Source organism: Lissotriton vulgaris, chromosome 3_1 (assembly GCF_964263255.1).
Source record: "Lissotriton vulgaris chromosome 3_1, aLisVul1.2, whole genome shotgun sequence".
In the NCBI taxonomy this organism is placed as follows: Eukaryota; Metazoa; Chordata; class Amphibia; order Caudata; family Salamandridae; genus Lissotriton; species Lissotriton vulgaris.
Window position 1 is genome coordinate 1,348,769,742 of NC_141689.1, and position 22,956 is coordinate 1,348,792,697.

General features: G+C 49.0%; 1 protein-coding gene across 1 annotated transcript in view; it reads left to right on the forward strand.

Annotated features, from left to right (window-relative positions):
* Nucleotides 1–22,026, forward strand: part of LOC147727870 (E3 ubiquitin-protein ligase TRIM39-like) — a 199,933-nt gene extending 177,907 nt beyond the window's left edge. Inside the window, exons 5-6 of the mRNA XM_086963191.1 lie at nt 15,446–15,495; nt 21,199–22,026. Coding sequence (XP_086819317.1) covers nt 15,446–15,495; nt 21,199–21,707 — 559 coding nt within the window. The 3' untranslated portion in view covers nt 21,708–22,026. The remainder of the gene's footprint in view (nt 1–15,445; nt 15,496–21,198) is intronic.
* The last annotated feature ends 930 nt before the right edge of the window (nt 22,027–22,956 follow it).

Consider the following 22,956-nt stretch of genomic DNA (forward strand, 5'->3'; position numbering starts at 1 on the left):
CAGGGCTTGATCCATCACCGTTATTTATCTCACTGCCCCATCCCAGCTCAGAACCTGGCTATATGCAAATCAGTCTGTCCCTGGCCCAGTGCATCATGGGAACAGGGCAGACTAAACTACCAAGCCAATTCTTCACCAGAAAGGAGACAAGCTACCGGGGACCGGTTTCTGGCATTTCAGATCTATCCCTGATCTCTTGACTGGGTGAGAGTATTCTGCTTAATTCAGAAACTCTGTCCATCACCACCCCTTGTTGTTTAATTATTTTGTCCACCATAAGCGTGGAAGGGTATACTCAGATGTGAGTCCCTTGCTCATTGCACCATCAGGATTCAAGCAAGCCGGGCCGAAGACGGCTGTAATGCCAGAAACCGGTCCCCGGAAGCTTGTTTCCTTCCCAGTGAAAGAATTGGCTTTGTAGTTTGGTTTGGCCTGTTCACATCATGCACTGGAACAGGAACAGACTAATTTGCATATAGCCAGGTTCTGAGCTGGGATGGTGCAGTGAGCTAAAAAACGGTGTTGGATCTAGCCCTGATCTCTTGACTGGGTGAGAGTATTCTGCTTAATTCAGAAACTCTGTCCATCACCACCCCTTGTTGTTTAATTAATCTTTGGTGTTGGACTGAATGGGCTGCTCTGAAGGGCTGGCGGGCCCCATGAGGTTTGGGGGTTATCTACGCCGCAGGGGTTTCAGTGGCCTGTGGTACTCCCCTGCTGTGTGGGAAAAGTAATGCTGGATCATGTTTACTAAAATATCACGCAACACCTTCTCCAAAACCCTGTTCTCTTCTCCTGTGCTGATCTGCTGCTCTCTTCCACCCACATCCTTATTTAACTCCATGTTCTCTTCTCCTGTGCTAAACTGCTGTTCTTTCACCCTGCCCCCTTATCTAACTCACTGTTTTCTTCTCCTGTGCTAATCTGCTGTTCTCTTCCACTCGCTTCCTTACTTAACTCCCTGTTCTCTTCTCATGTGCTGATCTGCTCCTCTCTTCCACCTGCCTCCTTCTTAAACTCCCTGTTCTGTTCTCCTATCCTGATCTGCTGCTCTCTTCCACCCCGTCCCCTTCTCCAAAACCCTGGTCTCTTCTCGCGTGCTGATTTGCTGTTCCCTTCCACCGCCTACTTCTCTAACTCCCTGTTCTCTTCTCCTGTGCTGATCTCTTCAACACGCATCCTTCTTTAACTCCCTGTCCTCTTATAATATGCTGATCTGATGCTCTCTTCCACATATATCCTTCTGTAACTGCACATTCGCATACATACAACCATGCACACACATACACCACACATGCAACCACACACACAACCACACACATCTATCTATCCCCCTCACTCTATCGCCCTCACTCCCTGTTCTCTTCTCATGTGCTGATCTGCTCCTCTCTTCCACCCATCTCCTTATTTAACTCCATGTTCTCTTCTTCTGTGCTAAACTGCTGTTCTTTCACCCCGCCCCCTTATCAAACTCACTGTTTTCGTCTCCTGTGCTAATCTGCTGTTCTATTCCACCGCTTCCTCACTTAACTCCCTGTTCTCTTCTCATGTGCTGATCTGCTCCTCTCTTCCACCCACCTCCTTATTTAACTCCATGTTCCCTTCACCTGTGCTGATCTGCTGCTCTCTAAAACCTGCCTCCTTCTTTAACTCCATGTTCTCTTCACCTGAGCTGATCTGCTGCTCTCAAACACCCCGCCTCCTTCTTTAACTCTGTTCTTTTCTCCTGTGCTAATCTGCTGTTCCCTTCCGCCACCTACTTCTCTAACTCCCTGTTCTCTTCTCTTCTCCTGTGCTGATCTGCTGCTCTCTACCACCCGCCTCCTTCTTTAACTCCCTGGTCTGTTCTCCCATCCTGATCTGCTGCGCTCTTCCATCCCGTCCCCTTCTCCAAAACCCTGGTCTCTTCTCTCGTGCTGATCTGCTGTTCCCTTCCACCGCCTACTTCTCTAACTCCCTGTTCTCTTCTCCTGCGCTGATCTGCTGATCTCTTCAACACGCATCCTTCTTTAACTCCCTGTTCTCTTATAATATGCTGATCTGCTGCTCTCTTCCACATACATCCTTCTGTAACCGCACACTCGCATACATACAACCATGCATGTACACACATACAACACACATGCAACCACACACACACAACTACACACATCTATCTATCGCCCTCACTCTATCTATTGCCCTCACTCTATCTATCTATCTATCTATCTATCTATCTATCTATCTATCTATCTATCTATCTATCTATCTATCTATCTATCTATCTATCGCCCTCAATCTATCACACAACAGCATCACTCAGGGGCACCACAGCATCACTCAGGGGCACCACAGCATCACTCAGGGGCACCGCAACATCACTCAGCGCCACCACAGTATCAATCTGTGCTAACAGTCAACAACAACTGGTTCAAATATGTTCTCTCAATGTTTCAAGCTTTATTACAAATGTCACAAAAAATGTTGATATTTGACTTCTGTTCTTATATTTTAGTCACGATAAAATACACTGAACATAACCTTCACAAAAGTTATTTACAAAAGTTTAAGCTATTGCCATTATAAATTACAATAACTTTTATTTAAGTATTAATTATTTTAAAAAAACATTGTTTTTATAAAATCAATACTTCTAAGTCACGTAAATACAAAACATGTTGCATTAAAAATGCTATAAGTGTCACATTGTCAAAAAATAAAAGTATTAGCATTGTAAATGACAAAGCTATTAATTTCTTAATTTTCAAAAATAACACAAATAACAAATTTGTCATGTACAGGACCAATAACTCAAACTTTCCTAATGCAAGACCTATTGCATTGCAAATGCTTGTTTCTCTTGAAGTTGCTGTGGTCTCTTCCACCCATCAATTCGATCCTTTATTAGCTTAAATATTCCCACTGTCCATTTTATTGCTCTCATCTGATCAGCTCCTGTCCATCTCTCCTTCTCCTTCCTTTCTCTCTCTCAGAACCATTGTTCTCCCTCTACCAGATCCTTTCTACAACATGTCGTCCATTTTATCGCGTTAGGCCCATCTCTTCCTTTCTTAAACTCCCTTCCTGATACTTGTTTTACATTTAGCACTTTGGCTGGAGCCGAGAGCTGCCCTCTCTCTCTCACTCTCTATCTCCTCCCCTCCGAGCAGAGCTAGAGAAAAGAAAGATGGGGGCTGCGGGAGGAGAAAGTGCTGCATGGCAGCCACTGAAGGAGCCCCCGCTCCCTGAAAACAGCACCACATACCCCCCTGTCCCTCCCGAAAATCACCCATCTGCAACACCAAAAGCGACCCAAAGGACATTCTCACCAAAAACCCCGGTCATAGCGTGGAAAAATACAACTCCGCCACACTGATTCCATCAAGCTCAGAGAGGGGAAAAAACATGATTTGGAGATTTTCCTGCTCAACTAGCTTTCTTTGCAAACTTGCTGCGAAGTAAACACCCGGGGGAAGAATACCGAGAATGGGGTGATAATTACCAACGCAGAAAGGACACACCAAGAGCTGCGTGGTCTCTGGCTCTGTGTATGTGTGTGTGGCTCTGTGTGTGTGTGGCTCTGTGTGTGTGTGTGTGTACAAATGCAATAGGTCTCGCATTTGCGAGAGATTAAGCTATTGGCATTGTAAATGACAATGCCATTTATTTCTCTGTTTTCAAAACCAACAAATCAATAAAAAGTTTGTCATTTACAATGCCAATAGCTCTAACTTTTGCAAAGGCGAGACCGTTGCATTGTAAATGCTTGTTTTTAAATGGTGTTAATCCATTCACTAGCTGCTGAGAAAATAAAAAAAAAGTTTTGATATATAGAGGCACGGTGATTCCGCAGACCCTCCCGTCCACAAGCTTTATTCTAATTGGCTGTCAACACTCCAAACCAGGAAGTGTTGGCAGCCATCTTGTGACTCGATAGAACCGAGTCACAAGAAAACAGGGAAGCAAAGGTGAGAAAGAGGAAAAGGGGGTAGGTTAGAATCACCCTGACCACCTAGGCCTGCTCAGGGGGTCCCACAAGGACCCCCAGGGCCAAACAAAAGCATTTTTCTTTTTATTTCGGCGAAATTCACGCTGGGTCTGTAAATCCCGCCAAAATTGTTTTTTAAAATGAAGAGTGGGCTCCCGCGCTTCATTTGATTGAGCCCCTGCTCTTATTTTTTAATATCATCATTATTATTACTGTAGTTGTTGTTGTTATTGTTGTCGGCAGTTGTGGTGTTATCGTCGGTTGTGGTGTTGATAGTTGTCATTGGTTGTGGTGGTGTTGTTATTGCATTCTACCAGCTCAGTTCCTCACACACAAGGCCACCTACACATTTCCATCCAGGTGAATACCAGAGTTGAGTGTAACCCCTTCCCGAAAAGCTTCGAAGCGTTGTCAAGCTTATGAAGCGCTATACAGATGTAAACACAGCTACAATACACAGATCATGTTATCACTACTGTTACTATCTGCAGCACAGAACTGTCTCTCGGCGCTGTGTTTCACGCTGGCGCGTGCACTTCACGTCGCTTTCACTTGCTGGTGAGCTCTCGTGACTTCCTACTTCTGTACGGGACACATGCGCCCGGGGTGCCTTAACATGTGTAACAAGATTGAGAGTCCCTTTCTTCTTGTACTCAGGCGGAGTCCGTGTTCCGGACAGCCAAACTAATTATTTTAATGCCTTTGCACCTCCCTCATGACCCCCCCCCATACTCGGCCGACTCTAGCGCCTCTGTCTGCTTTCCATGAGCTCTGAAAGCCACACGGTTCAGTCCAACCTTTTCCTCCTGATCTTACTATGCCTGACTGCTCCCAGACAGTTTGCAGCGCTTCTGCCTGCTCCCTGTAAACTCCCTGCGCTCAGGATCCCTCCCTTCCATGCCTGCTTGCTTCCAGCTTGCCCGCAGCACCCCTGCCTGCCCCCTGTGAACAGCCTGCACTAAAACAGTCTCCTCGTACCATACCTGCCTGATTCCAGCATCCCCGCAGCACCATAGCCTGCTACCTGTGAACAGCCTACATAAGAACAAACTCCTCCTTGCTTGCCTGCTTCCAGCTACCCCGCATGACCCCTGCCTGCTCTCTGTAAACCGCCGACACGAGAAAAGTCTCCTCCATACCTGCCTGCATCCAGCCTCCCCGCACTGTCGGTGCCTGCTCCCTGTGAACACCATGTACTCAGGGTCACTTCCTTCCAGACCTGCCTGTTTCTAGCACCCTTGCCTGCTCCCTGTAAACACCCAGCACTCGGGATCACTCTCCTTCAGACTTGCCTGTTCCCAGTGTCTCTGCAGCACACCTACCTGCTTCCTGTGGACACCCTGCCCTCTGGATCACTCCCATCTAGTACATACATGCCTGGTTCAAGCATGCCCGCAGCACCCCTGCCTGCTCCCATTAAAAATCCTATTTTTAGGGTTACTTCACGCTGCTCTGCCTGCAACCCTCACCGGTACCTGATCCCAGGCAGCCCCTACCCATGAGCCTGCTCTCTGTGCAGCGTGAAGCCCTCATTCCCCACAGCTACTCCCACCCGCTGTGCCTGCTCCGCACCTCCTCAGACCACCTCCCGCTCTGCCTGTGCCGGCGTGCAGCCTCCCTCCCTGGGCCCGCCACAGGGACCTGAAACCCTGCCTGTGCCGCCAGCCTCCTCAGAGCCAGGCCTGGGTGGGACCGGACCGGAGAACCGAGGCCTGAACCCCGCCTGGGAGAGGCAGGCAGAGCGGGGGAAGCAATGCGTGATGGACGCTCTCAAGGAGCCGAATGCCCCCAAGGGCTCGCCCAGCACAGACATGCTCTTCTCCCTGCTGGCCCAAAGCGAAGCCCTGCGGAAGATACCGGAAACATACCGTCAGTGAAAGGTGTCCGGGGGTGTTAGGGGCAGCGGTGCGCGGGAGCAGGGTGTATGTCTACATATAGCTAAGGTGCGTGTTTCATCAGATTGTGCAATATGTGTAAATATTTTTACCTTTACGGCACCCACACATTTTATAGAAATAATAATTTTGGATTGGAAAAAAACAGAGTATTTTTAATGCAGATTCATGTATCGCCTTTGTATCTGGTGAGCAATTATCTGGCAAATGTGTACTGTGTGTTTTTTAAAACTTTTCATTTCACATCTGTTACACATGCCTGTAACACCATGGCCTTTTTTCAATTTTTATTTTTTATATTGTTGCTGAATCTATTTTTTTAAAACTCTTTATTTGCCACTGCTTGGCGTGTCACATCACACAAGTAGACAGGTCTTATCATATACAGTCTTTTCTTTTTTTTTCCCTCCCCCCAGTAAACTTCGGCCGACTTAAGTAGCTTTAGTTACACAAAAGTACTTTTACGAGGTGAACGGGAGCACTTAAACATAATCATCCCGCCCAACTTCTCCCTCCCCACCCCGTACGTCTCCTCGTCTCTCCGCCTATATGGCAGCCTGTCTTGGCATGAAACAAGGAAAAATAATTTCCCCTGGAGCAATGTACTCCTACTCAACTGACTAACCTGCGCGCAGCCTGGGGCGATTCCCTTACCGTCCTCTTTACCGCCCCCTCCCTCATTGTTCGGGGTTAAGGGTTATCTGCCTGTGATGGCGTCCGCTCCATTTCCTCCAGCTCCAGCAACGTTTGCTCCCAATCCTGTGCAATTGGATATTTCCGTTGCCCCTTCTCTTCCTCCCTACGCAGAGATGCACTTTCTGCCCTGCCCCATTTTAACAGGTCAGAACGCCATATCTCTACAGCAGGAGGCCTGGCTGACTTCCACCTCATAGTTAAGGCTCTAACTGCTAACAGCAATGAAAAGTCCAGGAGCTTCAATTGGGCTTTGTGGTTCTTGGGTCGTTTCCTATGTCCTATCAGGCAGTGCAGCGCCTCCTCTGGTACCTGCAGGGCTGTGACTGTATGTAGTATACAGCAAACTGTCCCCCAGTAACTGCGCAGACGTGGGCACGCCCACAGCATGTGGAGAAGGCCGGCCTTATCGGCCTGGCAGCAGGGACAACAATGGGAAGCATCAGGGAACATCCTAAATAACCTTTGAAGGGTAAGGTATGCCCTATGGAGCACCATAGCCTGTATAAATCTAAACTTAACATTCCTGGACACCTTCCTGGGATGTTCAAGAATAATCTTCCAGGCCAAATCCGACATAGCCTCCCCTATGTCCAGTGTCTCTGAGTGCGTCAAGAGATATGGCAGCGTGTTCCCTAATCCCAGCATAGAGCCACCGCACTAAGTGTCCTCCAGTCCCCATGTAATAGAGCAGACGTACTAATTCGTGCTGTGTAGGTTTAATGCGTTGTGGGGCCCATGTGTGTCGTACGTGGTGCGATACTGTGGCGTGCAGGATATATATAGTCGTGGGGGGACTCCTGTGAGCTGTATAAAGGCATTGTGATCTAACAGTGTGTCATCCCCAAAAAGATTGCCCACTGTATCTACCACCACCTCCATCCAAGGTTGCAATCTACGTTGTGTCAGTCGTCCCTGCGGGGTTGGGAGACCTAACAGAGGGACATTGTCTGTGTAAGGTTTGGCCCCGGATGCGTACGCCAGTGCCTTCCGCCAACATGTTAGGGCGGTGTGCAGAAGAGGGTGGCAATCCCGAGGGATCCTGGTCCTAGGCAGTAGGAGGGAGTGCAACTCCCCGCGCGCCAAACGGTCCGCTGTAAAGTTAATTTCGTGCAGGTTCCTACCCGCCGCCCAACGCGTCAACCACTGGAGCTGGCTTGCGTAATAATAACCGCGTAGGTCCGGCACTCCAAAACCTCCCTGTCTGGTACTTAATTTCCATTTCCTGAGACTTATCCTCCGTCGTCCGGAGCCCCAAATGAGAGTAGTCAGGATCGTGTTTAATATGTTAAAAAGTTGTTGCGGGAGGAGAACCGGTAGATTCACAAAATAATATAGCATCCGGGGGAGCAGGACTATCTTCGAGATGGCTATTCTACCCATGACGGACAGGGACAAGGACGTCCAGAAGGTCACACTACTATGGAGGTTGTTAATGGCTCTCCGGACATTACCTTCTACCTGGTCCTCCGGCAATCTATAGATGTTAATGCCCAAATATTTGAATGTGGTTTGTGCTATTGGGATCTGGTATCCCCCAAAGTGCATGTGGGAGGCGTGCTGTATGTCCTTGAAATAGAATCCCACAGATTTCGCTGGGTTTACGGCTAGCCCTGACACGGCCTCAAAGCGGTAAAAAACGGTCACTATGGGCGAGTGGTCTCTTTCTAGGTCCCGGAAATACAGTAAGATATCGTCAGCGTATATCGATATCAAGTTGTGTGTCCCCCCTATGGAGATGCCCACCCTATCCGCTCGGGCCCGGAGAGCTATCGCTAGGGGCTCTAGTGTCAGGACAAATAACAAGGGCGACAGTGGGCAGCCCTGTCGGTTGCCTCTGTGAACAGAGTAGCTGTCCGAGACATATCTGCCGGTGCGTGCTCTGGCCGTTGGGTTCGTATACAATAGCCGTATCCATTTCAGCAGCGATTCGGGGAAGCCGAAACGTTGCAGCACCTCAAACATGAACGTCCAGGACAGGGAGTCAAATGCCTGCCGGAGATCCAACGCACCACAGCCGGCTCGAGGGAGGTCCTGTAGTGTGGCGGACATGAGGGCATGGAGTCTCCGCGTATTTTGGGAGGTACTTCTCCCGGGAAGGAATCCTCATTGGTCTCAATGTACCAGGGTAGGGAGTTGGGACTGTATCCTTAAAGCAATGGCTTTACTGAGTATCTTGTACTCTGTGGAGAGCATGGAGAGGGGCCTATAATTGGTCAGGTCGAGGGTATCTCTGCCAGGTTTAGGTATGGACGTGACTAAGGCTTGCATCGTCCAGACAGGTAAATGACCGGACTCATACAACATCTTGTAAATTTTCTCAAAAATAGGTACCAGGGTCGTAGAATAGGTCTGGTAAAATTCAACCGCCAGCCCCTCCATGCCAGGCGTTTTACCCCGGTTAAGGGAGCGGATGGCAACTTGTATTTCCTGTTGTGTGATGGGCCCGTCCATCCTCGCCTGTTCATCTCGAGTCAGGACTGGGAAAGGCAAGTCCCTCAGGAAATCTAACATCCCGTCCGTGTCATCTGTGGGACAGGGGGCATATAATGTTCTCAGTTGGTCCCGGAAGGCAGTGTTGATATCAAACTGCATAGTCACGACTCTCCCTGACTCATTTCTAATTTGCGTAATCACCGGGGTGGAAGGGCTATCCCGTACTAGGCGAGCCAGTAGGGCTCCCGACCTGTCTGATTCGGCCTGCTGACGTAAATAATATTTATAGTCTATGACCCGCAGTGTTTCCAGCAACTCTGCATGTTCTATGTTGCCAGCCTGCAGTTCCCCTTTGCGCCCGGGGTCTACACTCGCTGCCGCTTCTAGGCTCTTTAGCCGGTCTTCCACTTCACAGAGCTTCTTGTGAATCTCCAGCCGAGCCCCCACCAACTGTCCTATGGCAGCCCCCCTTATCACAACCTTCATAGCATTCCACACCATTAGATTAGACGTTGCCGTGTCCCAATTCTCCCGAAAGTAATTGTCTAAGACATCTGACATGGACGCACGGAAGGGGCCATCCTCCAGTAGCAGTGGATTGAGTCTCCAGGTGGGCACCAGGGTCGGTACCCTACCCCACTGCAGGTCAAGTGTCAGTGGCCTATGGTCGGAGAAGGTTTTCGCTAGGTGTTCTGAAGACGCACACTTGGGTAGCAGAGAGCTGCTGCACAAAAATCTGTCAAGTCGGGTATGTAGGTTGTGGACCGGGGAGTAATAAGAGTATTCCTTGTGGGTCGGGTTAAGTGCTCTCCACACATCTACTAGTCCCCATCCCGTGAGCCAGGTTTGGAAGGAATCTGCCATTCGATGTACGCCTGTCATCTGAAGGGGAGGGTGCGACCTATCTAAATCTACGTCTAGGACCATGTTCCAGTCGCCCCCCAGGATCCAGGGGATATCAACCTTTCTCTCTAGTTCCACAAAGGGAGTGCCATGCCGTACCCATATAGTAGCCCCTCTAGAGAAGGCCGAGTAAGAAGTAGAGAAAACAGTCCCCCTCCATTTCTTCCGCAGAGTGTGTGCCTCAGACATTGTCAAGTGGGATTCCTGTATGAACGTTATTTGGGCATGATGGCGGAGTAAAAAGGCGTGTATCCTATGTCTCTTCTGTATGGCCCAAAGCCCCCTTACATTCCAGGTAGCCAGCCTGTACTTCCCTATAGTGTCAGCCATGCTCAGACCTAAGCGCCGCGGCAAACAGTGTCATGCTCTCAGCAGCATGTAGTGTCAACAATAGCCAGGAGACGTACTTCTTCCCACCCCAAACCAGAACTATTTTGGCGCAGCTTGAGAACATGGCTGTGCCGAACAAGAAAACCACAAACATGACAAACCAATTATTGGTGCATACGCCATTGGGGGGTTGGCCAAGCACTGTCCTGTCAACTTATCCATTCGTTTCTATGCTGCCGGCTCAACGGTGCCACCAGGGAAGCCATTATTAGAGAGTTAGTTCCATGTGGCCTCTGGGGAGGGCCATTCAATAGATGTCCATACCACTCGGGAATGTATGTTCACGTTAGGTTTACCCACTGCAATTGTTCTTGGAGAAGTACGCAAACACCCGGACCAAGATCCGGCTACAGTGGAAAGATCTCCTCCCAACCTCCCCAGGTCCCTCCCCCACATTGTGGGCCATGACAGCACATAAGTAACGAAAAAGAATATCAGTAAACCGTAGGTTCTACAGGGCACATCATACTTCGCGGTTACTCCTGGCCGTTGTCCAGTAGTTCATCTGCTGCTCTCGGCGTCACAGTCGGGAATAGGACCATGCTGTGCTCCGAGTCCGAGTGTATCGTGCTATCCTCCGTGTCTGTGTTGATCAGCACCCGCTCCTCTCTGAAGTTGCCCACCAGGGCAACTGCGTCCATCTGATCTTCCTTCTGTTGGTTTTTGGAGGGTCTGCGCCTTCTCGACCGTGCCTCCGAGGTGAGAGATGCCTCTCCCGTTCGAGCCGAGTCTGTTCTAGAACCGCCGGCCGTCCCTTCCGTGGTCACGTCTTGGCTTTTTTCAATGTCCATCACCTCCTGCCATTCCTCCACGTCAGTAGGACTTTCGAAAAAGTGTGTTTTGTTTTCATAGATTATTTGGAGGCGAGCTGGGAACAGTAAGGCGTAAGGGAGTTTGGCTTTCTGGAGTCTCTTCTTAACCTCAAAATAGGAGGACCGTTGTTTTTGTACCAAATTAGTATAGTCCGGGTATAGAGAGATGCGTCGATTTTCGTACTCTGAGGGATTTCTCCCGGGCCTTTTGGTGCAGCATCTCTCTTTCCCGGTAATTCAGGATCTTGACAATCAGTGGGTGTGGCGGCTGGCCCGGTCGGGGTCGTCCAGTAGGAATATGGTGAGCCCTTTCCACACAAAAGAGTGGTGACAGGCCCTCTGTGGCTACATGGTCTCGGAACCACTGTTCCATGAACTCCGTCGCGTCGCTGCGCTCCGGAAGGCCAATGACGCAGATGTTATTGCGTCGATTGCGGCCTTCCGCATCCTCCACGCGATCCATCAGAGACGCCACCTGTTGTTGTAGTTGCTGGACGGAGTTAGTATGATCTGTTACCGTCGGGGTCAGGACCGCCAGCATCGTTCCCTGGTCTTTAACCTTGTTGGGTAATTTGCTGTGGTCCGCTTTCAACAAGGAGAGATTGGTGGTGAGAGCCCCCAGTTGTGCGTCCATGGCTGATCTGGAGTCCCTAATCTCTTGTCCTGCGTAAACCAAGGTCTGCAGGTTGGTAACTGGGTGTCTCCCAATAAAATGACCCTCATACACGTGTTTTTTGGTTTTTTGGTAGCGGTATATAATGTGTCCCCGCTTCTCTTAACACGTGCGTGCGTAATCCTCGGGTCAATTCTTTTGTGTGCACCCTCCAATGGAGGGTGCACACAAAAGGTATGAGGGTAATTTTATTGGGAGACACCCAGTTACCAACCTGCAGACCTTGGTTTACGCAGGACAAGTGATCCTTTCCCCAAACTGATTAGAAACAATTGAATGGAGACTGAAAGGATCCAACCTCTTTTCACCCCCTTCAAATTGATTATCCGTCCCTAATCTCTTGCAAGATCAGGTCCAGTTTATCTGCACGTGGGCCCCCAGCAGGAGTCTGTTCCGTTATTCCTGACGCAGTCCCCTCCGCTATAACCTCCAGAGCAGCCCCCGAGCCCTCCCGGCCATCCAGTGTCTTGGCCCCTTTCCGGACCATGGCTAGCCCAATCAGGTATGTCCAGTATTCGGTGACAGGGCGTGTCCTTGAACTGAGCCTGGGGCTTCGGTGAACCTGCACTGGTCACATTCCTCTCATCACGGTCCCAATCACTGCAAGTGGGGCCCACTACGTAAGGCAGGGTTCAGCTGGGCACCCTCTCAAGTTAGCCCGGCGGCTAGGAACCTCGCAGTCACCTATCTTCTGCTATCTACGTGCCGCCGTCCTTGGGCCAGGATGGGCAGTGCCCAGGGGATCGGGTCAGCCCAGCGTGTTTTTCCCGGGCACGCGGCGGGGCACCAGGCGGCCGCAGCGCATTCCGAAACGTCCACGGCGGTCCCGCAGCGTCCCGGGGCCCAGTTGTGTGGGGCTACCCTCTCCTCTATGGTGGCCAGCGCTCACACCGATCCCTGGTGAAGGCCTTCTCAGGGAGTAAGGAAGGAGGGGGGAAGGCCCTGGGGTACGATAGAAAGTGTCCCCCTCACGTATCACCCGCCTCACCCCCCTACCTTCCGGTCCGCGTCTCGGGTGTCTCCGGCCCCCCTCTCACCTCTGGGCCTACAGCCGAGGCACCCCCCAGCTCTCGGCCTCGTGTGTGCAGGGTCTCCTCTCTGCTTGGGGCAGTCCGGTCCAGCGATACCTCCGTCGCCTCGTCACTCCCGACCGACAGTAGGGGAATCAGGAGTTTCAGGCCGCACCACCAGGCCCAGCTCCGGCACTTCCTGTGGCAGTCGCTCCGCGCACCTTGGGCATGCACCAAAATGTTGGCTCCGGTCTCTGCCAGGGGGCAAGGCCGCAGTAGTCCCGGGCCTGTTCGCCCCCGATCTCCGGCTCCTAGGGCCGCCGAAACCTCCCAGTTCTTCCGGGGGGCCCAGCGCATCAAAAGCCGCTCTTCCCAGAAGGTGTTGGGCTCTTCAGAGGCACTCAGCAGGATTGCGACTCCCCGGCGGCACCAGAGCTCTAGCACGCTCCGTCCGCCATCATGGCTCGCTAGCCACGCCCCCCTGTTGCTGAATCTAGAACGTTCTTAATAAAATTCCCCGAAATATAAATATGTAATAAACAAATAAGTTAAAATTCTAGATAACACAATTACTAAATTCATGTACAAATAGAGCCAAATTTATACATTAATAATTGCAAATAACTGAGTAGGGAATATGGTTAAGGAAGCAAAGTGAAGTGCTCTGCTCTGAAGTGGTCTGGAAATGTGTAGCGCTTTTTAAAACATCTAAAAAAAAATATGTCCACAATATGTGTAACATAATTATTAACCTCACACATAAATCCAGACAGGCCCCCACTTTGGCTCGGTATTTTATAGTATTTGTTGTAGGATTCGGGTACACTAAACTCAGGCACGTTATAGTTAGTTCAAAAACCTTAGCAATTCACTGAAAAAACCATAGGTTTCAGGCACGTTATATTTAGAAATTAGCATTTCAAAAACCTTTGAAATTCACTGAAAAAACCATAGGTTTCAGGCATGTTATAGTTAGGACATTTCATTCGTACAAAACCATATAAATTCCGGCGTTATAGTTAGTTCAGCTAACTAGAACTCGCACCCCCACAATGCACTGCTGAAGACATCACATATTACATCATTCATGACCTCACTGATGACATCATCCAGTGACTGTGTGCTTCTGTAAAGTTTAAATATGCTTTATATAAATAAATTCCAAGGTGTATTGAGAAATTAATGGGTGTATGAGTGTCTGTATGGATGATTTTGTGGGTGTGCGAATGACTGTATGAGTGAGTGATTAAACATGTGTTACTGAATGCATGGGTTAGTGACTAAACTGTGTGAATCTTTGTATCAGTGTGTAACTTGGTGTGCAAGTGTGTGCATGCGTTGGTGAGTAGCTACATGAATGTTTATATCCGTTATTGTTTGGTTACCTGAGTATTTGTATGGGTGCCTCAGTGTATGTGGGGGTGGGAAGTGTGTGACTCTGCAGAGATGTGCGAGTGGTTAATACACTGGGTGTATGGGTTCAAGACTGTATAAGGAAACAGCTGTATGGGTGGGTGAGTGAGTGTATGGGTGTGTTGTGAGTGAATGGATGTCTAGTGGTAAATGTGAGAGTAACTACATAGGTAAAATACAGTATATTTCAGTAATGGTGTATTTAAATAAGTATATGTGAGAGTAAGTGATTGTGACAGTGGGTTTATGGATGAATGTGTACTTGTATGAGTGATTGTAGAAGAGTAAGTTTTGATTAGTTTCTGTAGGAATAAGTGAGTTGGTGTATATTTAATTTAAGGTGAGTAAATGGGAGTGTGATTGATTCTTTGCATGACTGACTAGATGTGTGAGTAACTCTGGATGAGTGGTGGTGTGTGAGCGTCTGTTTAGCTGTATGAGTGCGTATCATAGTGTTGTATTGATGAGTGACTGCATGTATGAGTGACTGTATGGGTGAATGACTGGATGTGTGTGTAGACCTGTAAATCAGTCCGTGTGTATGTAGTAACTGGTATTGGTGCGTGTAGGGTTTCGAAAATGGTAGTGTATATTTTAGAGTGGGTGCATGAAAGGTTACATTAGGGTGTGAGGAGATGTATCAGATTTTCACGTGGATGATGAATTCAGTGATATCATTTGATATGTCATCAGTGATGTCATCAGTGATGTCACTGACCATGTCATGAATGATGTAATATGTGATGTCATCTGCAGTGCATTGCGGGGGTGCGAGGTATAGTTAGCTGAACTAACTATAACACCGGAATTTCTATTGTTTTGTATGAATGAAATGTCCAACTAACTATAACGTGCCTGAAACCTATGGTTTTCTGTGAATTTTTTTGTATATACACGAGACTCCACCGGGAGCAGATGCAACCTGTTAGTCAGCCCCCCTTTCACTGATCCAACGGACGCTCCTAGAAGACCCACGCTGAGGCACTCCGTGGCCTCACAAGAAGCGCACTGGTCTCACTGAGCTATTTGGCTTAGAACACCCACTTCCTATCATAAGATATTGAAGGTACTTTTGGGTATCGTTAGAGCTTTGACTGTTGTGTATGGACAGTAACTCACACTGAGCTCTAGTCCGCAGGTGCTGCTCTTAATACTGAATCTTATTTCAAATGCACGTCTTATGTGATGTTCATCCTTTGTTCCTGTAGCTGTCATTGCTCTTTAATACAAAGATCATGTATGTGTTACTACAGGTGTAATAATGTGAAGATTCGGGGCCCAGAGGCAGTGAAGACTTATAAAGGTAAATATCATTGCGATGATTAGCTCTGATTATTACTGTTCATGAAAATGATATGGTATGGTGTGGTGTGGTATGGTATGATATTGTATCATGTGATATGGTATGGGATGGTGGGCTACGGTATGGTGTGGTGTGGTGGGCAATGGTATGGTGTGGTGTGCTTTGGTATGGTATGGTGTGGTGTGCTTTGGTATGGTATGGTGTGGTGTGCTATGGTATGGTATGGTATGGTGTGCTATGGTATGGTATGGTATGGTGTGGTGTGCTTTGGTATGGTATGGTGTGGGGTGGTATGGTATGGCATGGTGTGGTATGGTGTTGTGGGCTATGGCATGGTGCGGTATAGTGTTGCGTGTAATGGTATGGTGTGGGGTGGGGTGGTATGGTATGGTGTGGTGTGCTAAAAAATGGTATGTTATGGGATGTTATGGTGGGATGGGATCAGATAGGATAGTGTGGACTGGTACGGTATGGAATGTTATGATGGTATGGTGGGTGTACTATAGGGTGAGATCATGGTATAATATGGTATAGTGGTATGGGATGGTTTGGTATGGTGGTAATGCATGGCATGGCATGGCATTATGTCATAGTGTGGTGTGCTACGGAATGGTATGGTATGTATGGTATGTTATGGGATGATATGGTGGGATGAGGTTGGATGGGATGGGATGGTGTGGACTGGTATGGCATGTATGGTGTGGTGTACTATGGTATGGTGTGGTCTATTGGGCTATTGTATGGGGTGGTGTGGTTTGGTATACCCTGGTGTGGTGTGGTGTGATGGGCTTTGGTGTGGTGTGGTGTGGTATGCTATGGTATGGTGTGGTGTGCTACGGAATGGTATGGCATGTATGGTATGTTATGGGATGTTATGGTGGGATGGGATTGGATGGGATGGTGTGGACTGGTATGGAAGGGAATGTTATGATGGTATGGTGGGTGTACTATAGGGTGAGATCATTGTATAGTATGGTATAGTGGTATGGGATAGTTTGGTATGGTGGTAATGGATAGAATGGGATGGCGATATGGAATGGTATGGTATGGTATGGTATGGTATGGTATGTATGGTATGGTATGGTATGGTATGGTATTGTATGGTAGTTAGTGGTAACGTGCACTCACGCCTGGGTACAGTTACTTGATTTGTCCCTAAACTTTGTATTTTCAAGATTTTTCAAGATTTCTACTAATCTCCATTCTGTATATGTGCTGCAGCATTTCCTTTGTTTAAATCATTCTTCCCCTTGGACATTCATGCTACGTTTATCGGAAATTCAGATGCGGTAATTTCACACCTCACATTAATTAGTTTATTTATTTATGGGTTTTATATAGCGCCCAAATCACCCTCAAAGGGGTATCTCTGCGCTTTGAGCCGTGCTGCTGGACAGGCTGTCTAGCCTTATCAGAACAGAGCGGTCTTAAGAAGCTTTCTAAATCGGAGATAGTCGGGACATTGTCTCAGGTAAATGGGGAATTGATTCCGATAAAGGGGAGCGAGGTAGCAAAAGGTTTTCCCACCTAACCTTGATTTGCTGAGCCATGGGACCAAGAGAAGCGATTTGGTTCTTGACCGGAGGGTTCTAGAAAGGACATAATGATTAAGTTTCTTGTTGATGTAGAGAGGGCCATTGTTATACAAGGCTGTAGCTGGTTCGGCAGTAAAGGGCAAGATACGGGTCTTGGTTGTTCAGTCAGATACTCTGGCTCAGCCCCTGTATTGTTTCTACAGGGCGGTGGAGTTTAGTAAGATATTCTTGCTCAGCCCCTGCAGTGTTTGACAGGGCAGTTGAGTTCAGTGAGATATTCTGACCCAGCCACTGTAGGGTTTCTGACAGGGCGGTGGAGTTCAGTGAGATATTCTGGCTCAGGCCCTGTAGTGTTTCTAACAGTGTGGTGAAGTTCAATGAGATATTCTGGCTCAGCCCCTGTAGTGTTTCTACAGGGCGGTGGAGTTCAGTGAGATATTCTGGCTCAGACCCTGTAGTGTTTCTACAGGGCGGTGGAGTTGAGTGAGATATTCTGACTCTGCCCCTATAGTGTTTCTACAGGTCAGTGGAGTTCAGTGACCTAATGTGGCTCAGGCCCTGTAGTGTTTCTACCGGGCGGGGAAGTTAAGTGAGATATTCTGGCTCCGCCCCTGTAGTGTTCCTGACAGCACGGTGAAGTTAAGTGAGATATTCTGGCTCAGCCCCTGTAGTGTTTCTACAGGGCTGTGGTGTTTATTGAGATATTCTGGCTCAGGCCCTGTAGTGTTTCTACAGGGCGGTGGAGTTCTGTGACATAATATGGCTCAGGCCCTGTAGTGTTTCTACAGGGCGGTGGAGTTCAATGAGATATTCTGGCTCAGCCCCTGTAGTGTTTGACAGGGCAGTCAAGTTTAGTGAGATATTCTGGCTCAGGCCCTGTAGTGTTTCTACAGGGTGGTGGAGTTCCGTGAGATATTCTGTCTCAGCCCCTGTAGTGTATCTGACAGTGCGGTGGAGTTGAGTGAGATATTCTGGCTCTGCCCCTGTAGAGTTTCTACAGGGCGGTGGAGTTTAGTAAGATATTCTTGCTCACCCCCTGTAGTGTTTGACAGGGCAGTCGAGTTTAGTGAGATATTCTGGCTCCGGTCCTATAGTGTTTCTACAGGGCGGTGAAGTTTAGTGAGATATTCTGGCTCAGCCCCTGTAGTATTCCTACAGGGTGGTGGAGTTCAGTGAGATATTCTGGCTCAGCCCCTGTAGTGTTTCTACAGGGCGTTGGAGTTCAGTGACATAATATGGCTCAGGCCCTGTAGTGTTTCTACAGGGCGGTTGTGATATGTGAGATATTCTGGCTCAGCCCCAGTAGGGTTTCTGAGAGGGCGGCGGAGTTCAGTGAGATATTGTGGCTCAGCTCCTGTAGGGCATCTGACAGGGCGGTGGAGTTCAGGGTGATATTCTGGCTCAGGCCCTTTAGTGTTTCTACAGGGTGGTGGAGTTTAGTGAGATATTCTGGCTCTGCCCCTATAGTGTTTCTAAAGGGCAGTGGAGTTCAGTGATATTCTGGCTCCGCCCCTGTAGGGTTTCTGACAGGGTGGTGGAGTTCAGTGAGATATTCTGGCTCAGGCCCTGTAGTGTTTCTACAGGGCGGTGGAGTTCAGTGAGATATCCTGGCTCAGCCCCTGTAGTGTTTCCACAGGGCTTTGGGGTTTATTGAGATATTCTGGCTCGGGCCCTGTAGTGTTTCTACAGGGCGGTGGAGTTCAGTGACATAATATGGCTCAGGCCCTGTAGTGTTTCTACAGGGCGGTGGTGGTATGTGAGATATTCTGGCTCAGCCCCAGTAGGGTTTCTGAGAGGGCGGCGGAGTTCAGGGAGATATTCTGGCTCAGCTCCTGTAGGGCATCTGACAGGGCGGTGGAGTTCAGGGTGATATTCTGGTTCAGACCCTGTAGTGTTTCTACAGGGTGGTGGAGTTCAGTGAGATATTCTGGCTCAGGCCCTGTAGTGTTTCTAACAGTGTGGTGAAGTTCAATGAGATATTCTGGCTCAGCCCCTGTAGTGTTTCTACAGGGCGGTGGAGTTCAGTGAGATATCCTGGCTCAGCCCCTGTAGTGTTTCTACAGGGCGGTGGGGTTTAGAGAGATATTCTGGCTCAGCCCCTGAAGTGTTTCTGCAGGGCGGTGGGGTTTAGTGAGATATTCTGGCTCAGCCCCTGTAGTGTTTCTACAGGGCGGTGGAGTTCAGTGACATAATATGGCTCAGGCCCTGTAGTGTTTCTACAGGGCGGTGAAGTTAAGTGAGATATACTGGCTCAGCCCCTGTAGTGTTTCTACAGGGCGGTGGAGTTCAGTGACATAACATGGCTCAGGCCCTGTAGAGTTTCTACAGGGCGGTGGTGATATGTGAGATATTCTGGCTCAGCCCCAGTAGGGTTTCTGAGAGGGCGGTGGAGTTCAGTGAGATATTCTGGCTCTGCCCCTATAGTGTTTCTACAGGGAGGTGGAGTTCAGTGAGATATTCTGGCTCTGCCCCTATAGTGTTTCTACAGGGAGGTGGAGTTCAGTGAGATATTCTGGCTCTGCCCCTATAGTGTTTCTACAGGGCAGTGGAGTTCAGTGATATTCTGGCTCCTCCCCTGTAGGGTTTCTGACAGGGCGGTGGAGTTCAGTGAGCTATTCTGGCTCAGGCCCTGTAGTGTTTCTACAGGGCAGTGAAGTTAAGTGAGATATTCTGGCTTGGCCCCTGTAGTGTTTCTAACAGTGTGGTGGAGTTCAGTGAGATATTCTGGCTCAGCCCCGTAGTGCTTCTACAGGGCGGTGGAGTTCAGTGAGATATTCTGTAACAGCCCCTGTAGTGTTTCTGTCAGGACGGTGGGGTTCAATGAGATATTCTGGCTCAGCACCTGTAGTGTTTCTGACAGGGCGGTGGAGTTCAGTGAGATATTCTGGCTAAGGCCCTGTAGTGTTTCTACAGGGTGGTGGAGTTCAGTGAGATATTCTGGCTCAGCCCCTGAAGTTTTTCTACAGGGCGGTGGAGTTCAGTGAGATATACTGGCTCAGCCCCTGTAGTGTTTCTACAGGGCGGTGGAGTTCAGTGACATATGGCTCAGGCCCTGTAGTGTTTCTACAGGGCAGTGAAGTTGAGATATACTGGCTCAGCCCCGTAGTGCTTCTACAGGGCGGTGGAGTTCAGTGAGATATTCTGTAACAGCCCCTGTAGTGTTTCTGTCAGGACGGTGGGGTTCAATGAGATATTCTGGCTCAGCACCTGTAGTGTTTCTGACAGGGCGGTGGAGTTCAGTGAGATATTCTGGCTAAGGCCCTGTAGTGTTTCTACAGGGTGGTGGAGTTCAGTGAGATATTCTGGCTCAGCCCCTGAAGTTTTTCTACAGGGCGGTGGAGTTCAGTGAGATATACTGGCTCAGCCCCTGTAGTGTTTCTACAGGGCGGTGGAGTTCAGTGACATATGGCTCAGGCCCTGTAGTGTTTCTACAGGGCAGTGAAGTTGAGATATACTGGCTCAGCCCCAGTAGTGTTTTTAACAGTGTGGTGGAGTTCAATGAGATATTCTGGCTCAGCCCCTGTAGTGTTTCTACAGGGCGGTGGAGTTTAGTGAGATATTCTGGCTCTGCCTCTATAGTGATTCTACAGGGCAGTGGAGTTCAGTGACATAATATGGTTCATGCCCTTTAGTGTTTCTACAGGGCGGTGGAGTTCAGTGAGATATTCTGGCTCAGCCCCTGCAGTGTTTCTACAGGGCAGGGGTGTTCAGTAACATAATATGGCTCCGGCCCTGTAGTGTTTCTACAGGGCGGTGAAGTTAAGTGAGATATTCTGGCTCAGCCCCTGTAGTGTTTCTACAGGGCGGTGGGGTTTATTGAGATATTCTGGCTCAGGCCCTGTAGTGTTTCTACAGGGTGGTGGAGTTCAGTGATGTATTCTGGCCCAGCACCTGTATTGTTTCTGCAGGGCGGTGGAGTTCAGTGAGATATTCTGGCCCAGCCCCGGTTGTGTTTCTGACAGGGTTCTCTCTAGTGCCGCGTGCTTTAGTGTAGTGAGCGTTCTAGTACTGCGCGCTTTAGTGTAGCGAGCGGTCTAGTGCCGCGCGGTCTCTAGCACCGCGTGCTCCTTCCAGATGTGGTGTACATTAATCGTCTGTAAAACAGAAGCAGTAATTACGGCCTTTCTTTGTGTCATTAAATCTCTAATTGTGAATCTCTTCTTCGCAGTGATGGTGACTCTGGATCCTGACACGGCTCATCCTCCGCTCGTCCTGTCTGAGGGGGGGAGACGAGTGAAAGGGACGGACACATGGCAGACCCTGCCGGACACCCCCAAGAGATTAACCTACTGGCCCCTTGTGCTGGGGAGCGAGGGGTTCAGCTCCGGCAGACATTACTGGGAGGTGCAGCCGCTGCAGGAGGGGGCAGGGTGGCATGTGGGGGTCGCAGCAGAGTCTGTGAACAGGAAGGAATCCTTCCCATGGTCCCCTGAGGGGGGAGTCTGGGCTTTGTGGGGGTGGGGTGGGTACAGGGCTCTCACCTCCCCTCTGACCCCTCTGTCCCCTCGTGAGAAGCCCCTGAAGCTTGGGGTGTATCTGGACTACGAGGGGGGGCGGCTGTCCCTGTACAATGCTGACTCCATGGAGCTTCTCTTCTCCTACCCGCAGGCCCCCTTCACAGAGAGGCTCTTCCCTTACTTCGGTCTCTGGGGAGGAGCAGAGCTGAGGCTGGTGTGATAGCTGCAGGGAGCTTCAGACCCTCATCCTTCCCTCGCACCCCCCTACAGAGGAGGAGTGGATCTGAGGCTGGTGTGAGTCCCATTCTCCCCCCCCCCCCCTGTCACCCACGGTTTAAACTCCAACATTCCAAGAACCTTCTTCACAATGACCCTCACCTGTTTCCATGACAACCAGAAGCCTCACCTGAAACTATGTATCTCTTTTCCTTGAACATTTTAAAAACAAGGGCAGACAATGTTTCCCGTGTGAATTATGCACCAATAACGCATGTAACATGATAAAGTCTCAGAAGAATTAAACCAGCACTGGCATATTCAATAGGTCTCGCCTTTGGGTCCTTATAAGTCTTTAGCCAGAGCAATGTTTCTAAGGTATGTTGTAGAGCAGTGTGGCTGCTGTGCTCCGTACTGCAAACCTGGTGTCTAGTGCTGTGACGTGGGACAGTGGCATGGTGTGGTGTGTTTTTATAAGGTATGTGTTGGTGGAATGCAGGTGGGTGGCATATGCATCTTTACAACAAAAATCGCTAAAGTTACCTTTACATTTTTATTCCCGTCTGAAAACCTCTGAACACACAAGGACATGTTCTTTGCAACAGACGTACATCTTAATCCTCTGCACTACTAATTTAGAATGAGCCACTAGAACACACTCTGATCTCTCTCCCACAGAGACATTATTTGCCAAGGTTAACTTTGCATCTTTATTGTTGCCTGAAAACCTCTGAACACACAAGGAAATGTTCTTTGCAGCAGGCACCTTAATCCTCTGCGCTACTTTAGCATCAGTGGAAACAGCCTCTAGATAAAGCTTCCATTTCCGTCCCGCAGGAACCTTAATCTCCAAAGTTACCTTTACATTTTTATTGCTGCCTGCAAACCTCCGAACACACACGAGCATGTTCTTTGCAGCAGGCATCTTAATCCTCTGTGCGACTTTAGCATCACTCTAAACAACCACTAAATTAAACTCCAATCTCTCTCCAGCAATTACATTAATCGCCAAAGTTCCCTTACCATTTTTTTTTTGTAAAATTTTATTTTGAGTAGAACAAGAAAACACAGGAAAGGCCACCGAGGTGCCGCACATTTCCCCACGCTGAGGGCACAATCCGGAGTCATTAAGCATCAATATCTCATAGTAACAGAGGCATATCAAGACCGAAATCACGTACTCAGTCATACAACCGTAAAGTAACAGTTCGGTGAGCCTATCTACGGGCATTGTACGAAGTAAAGGCTAAGCA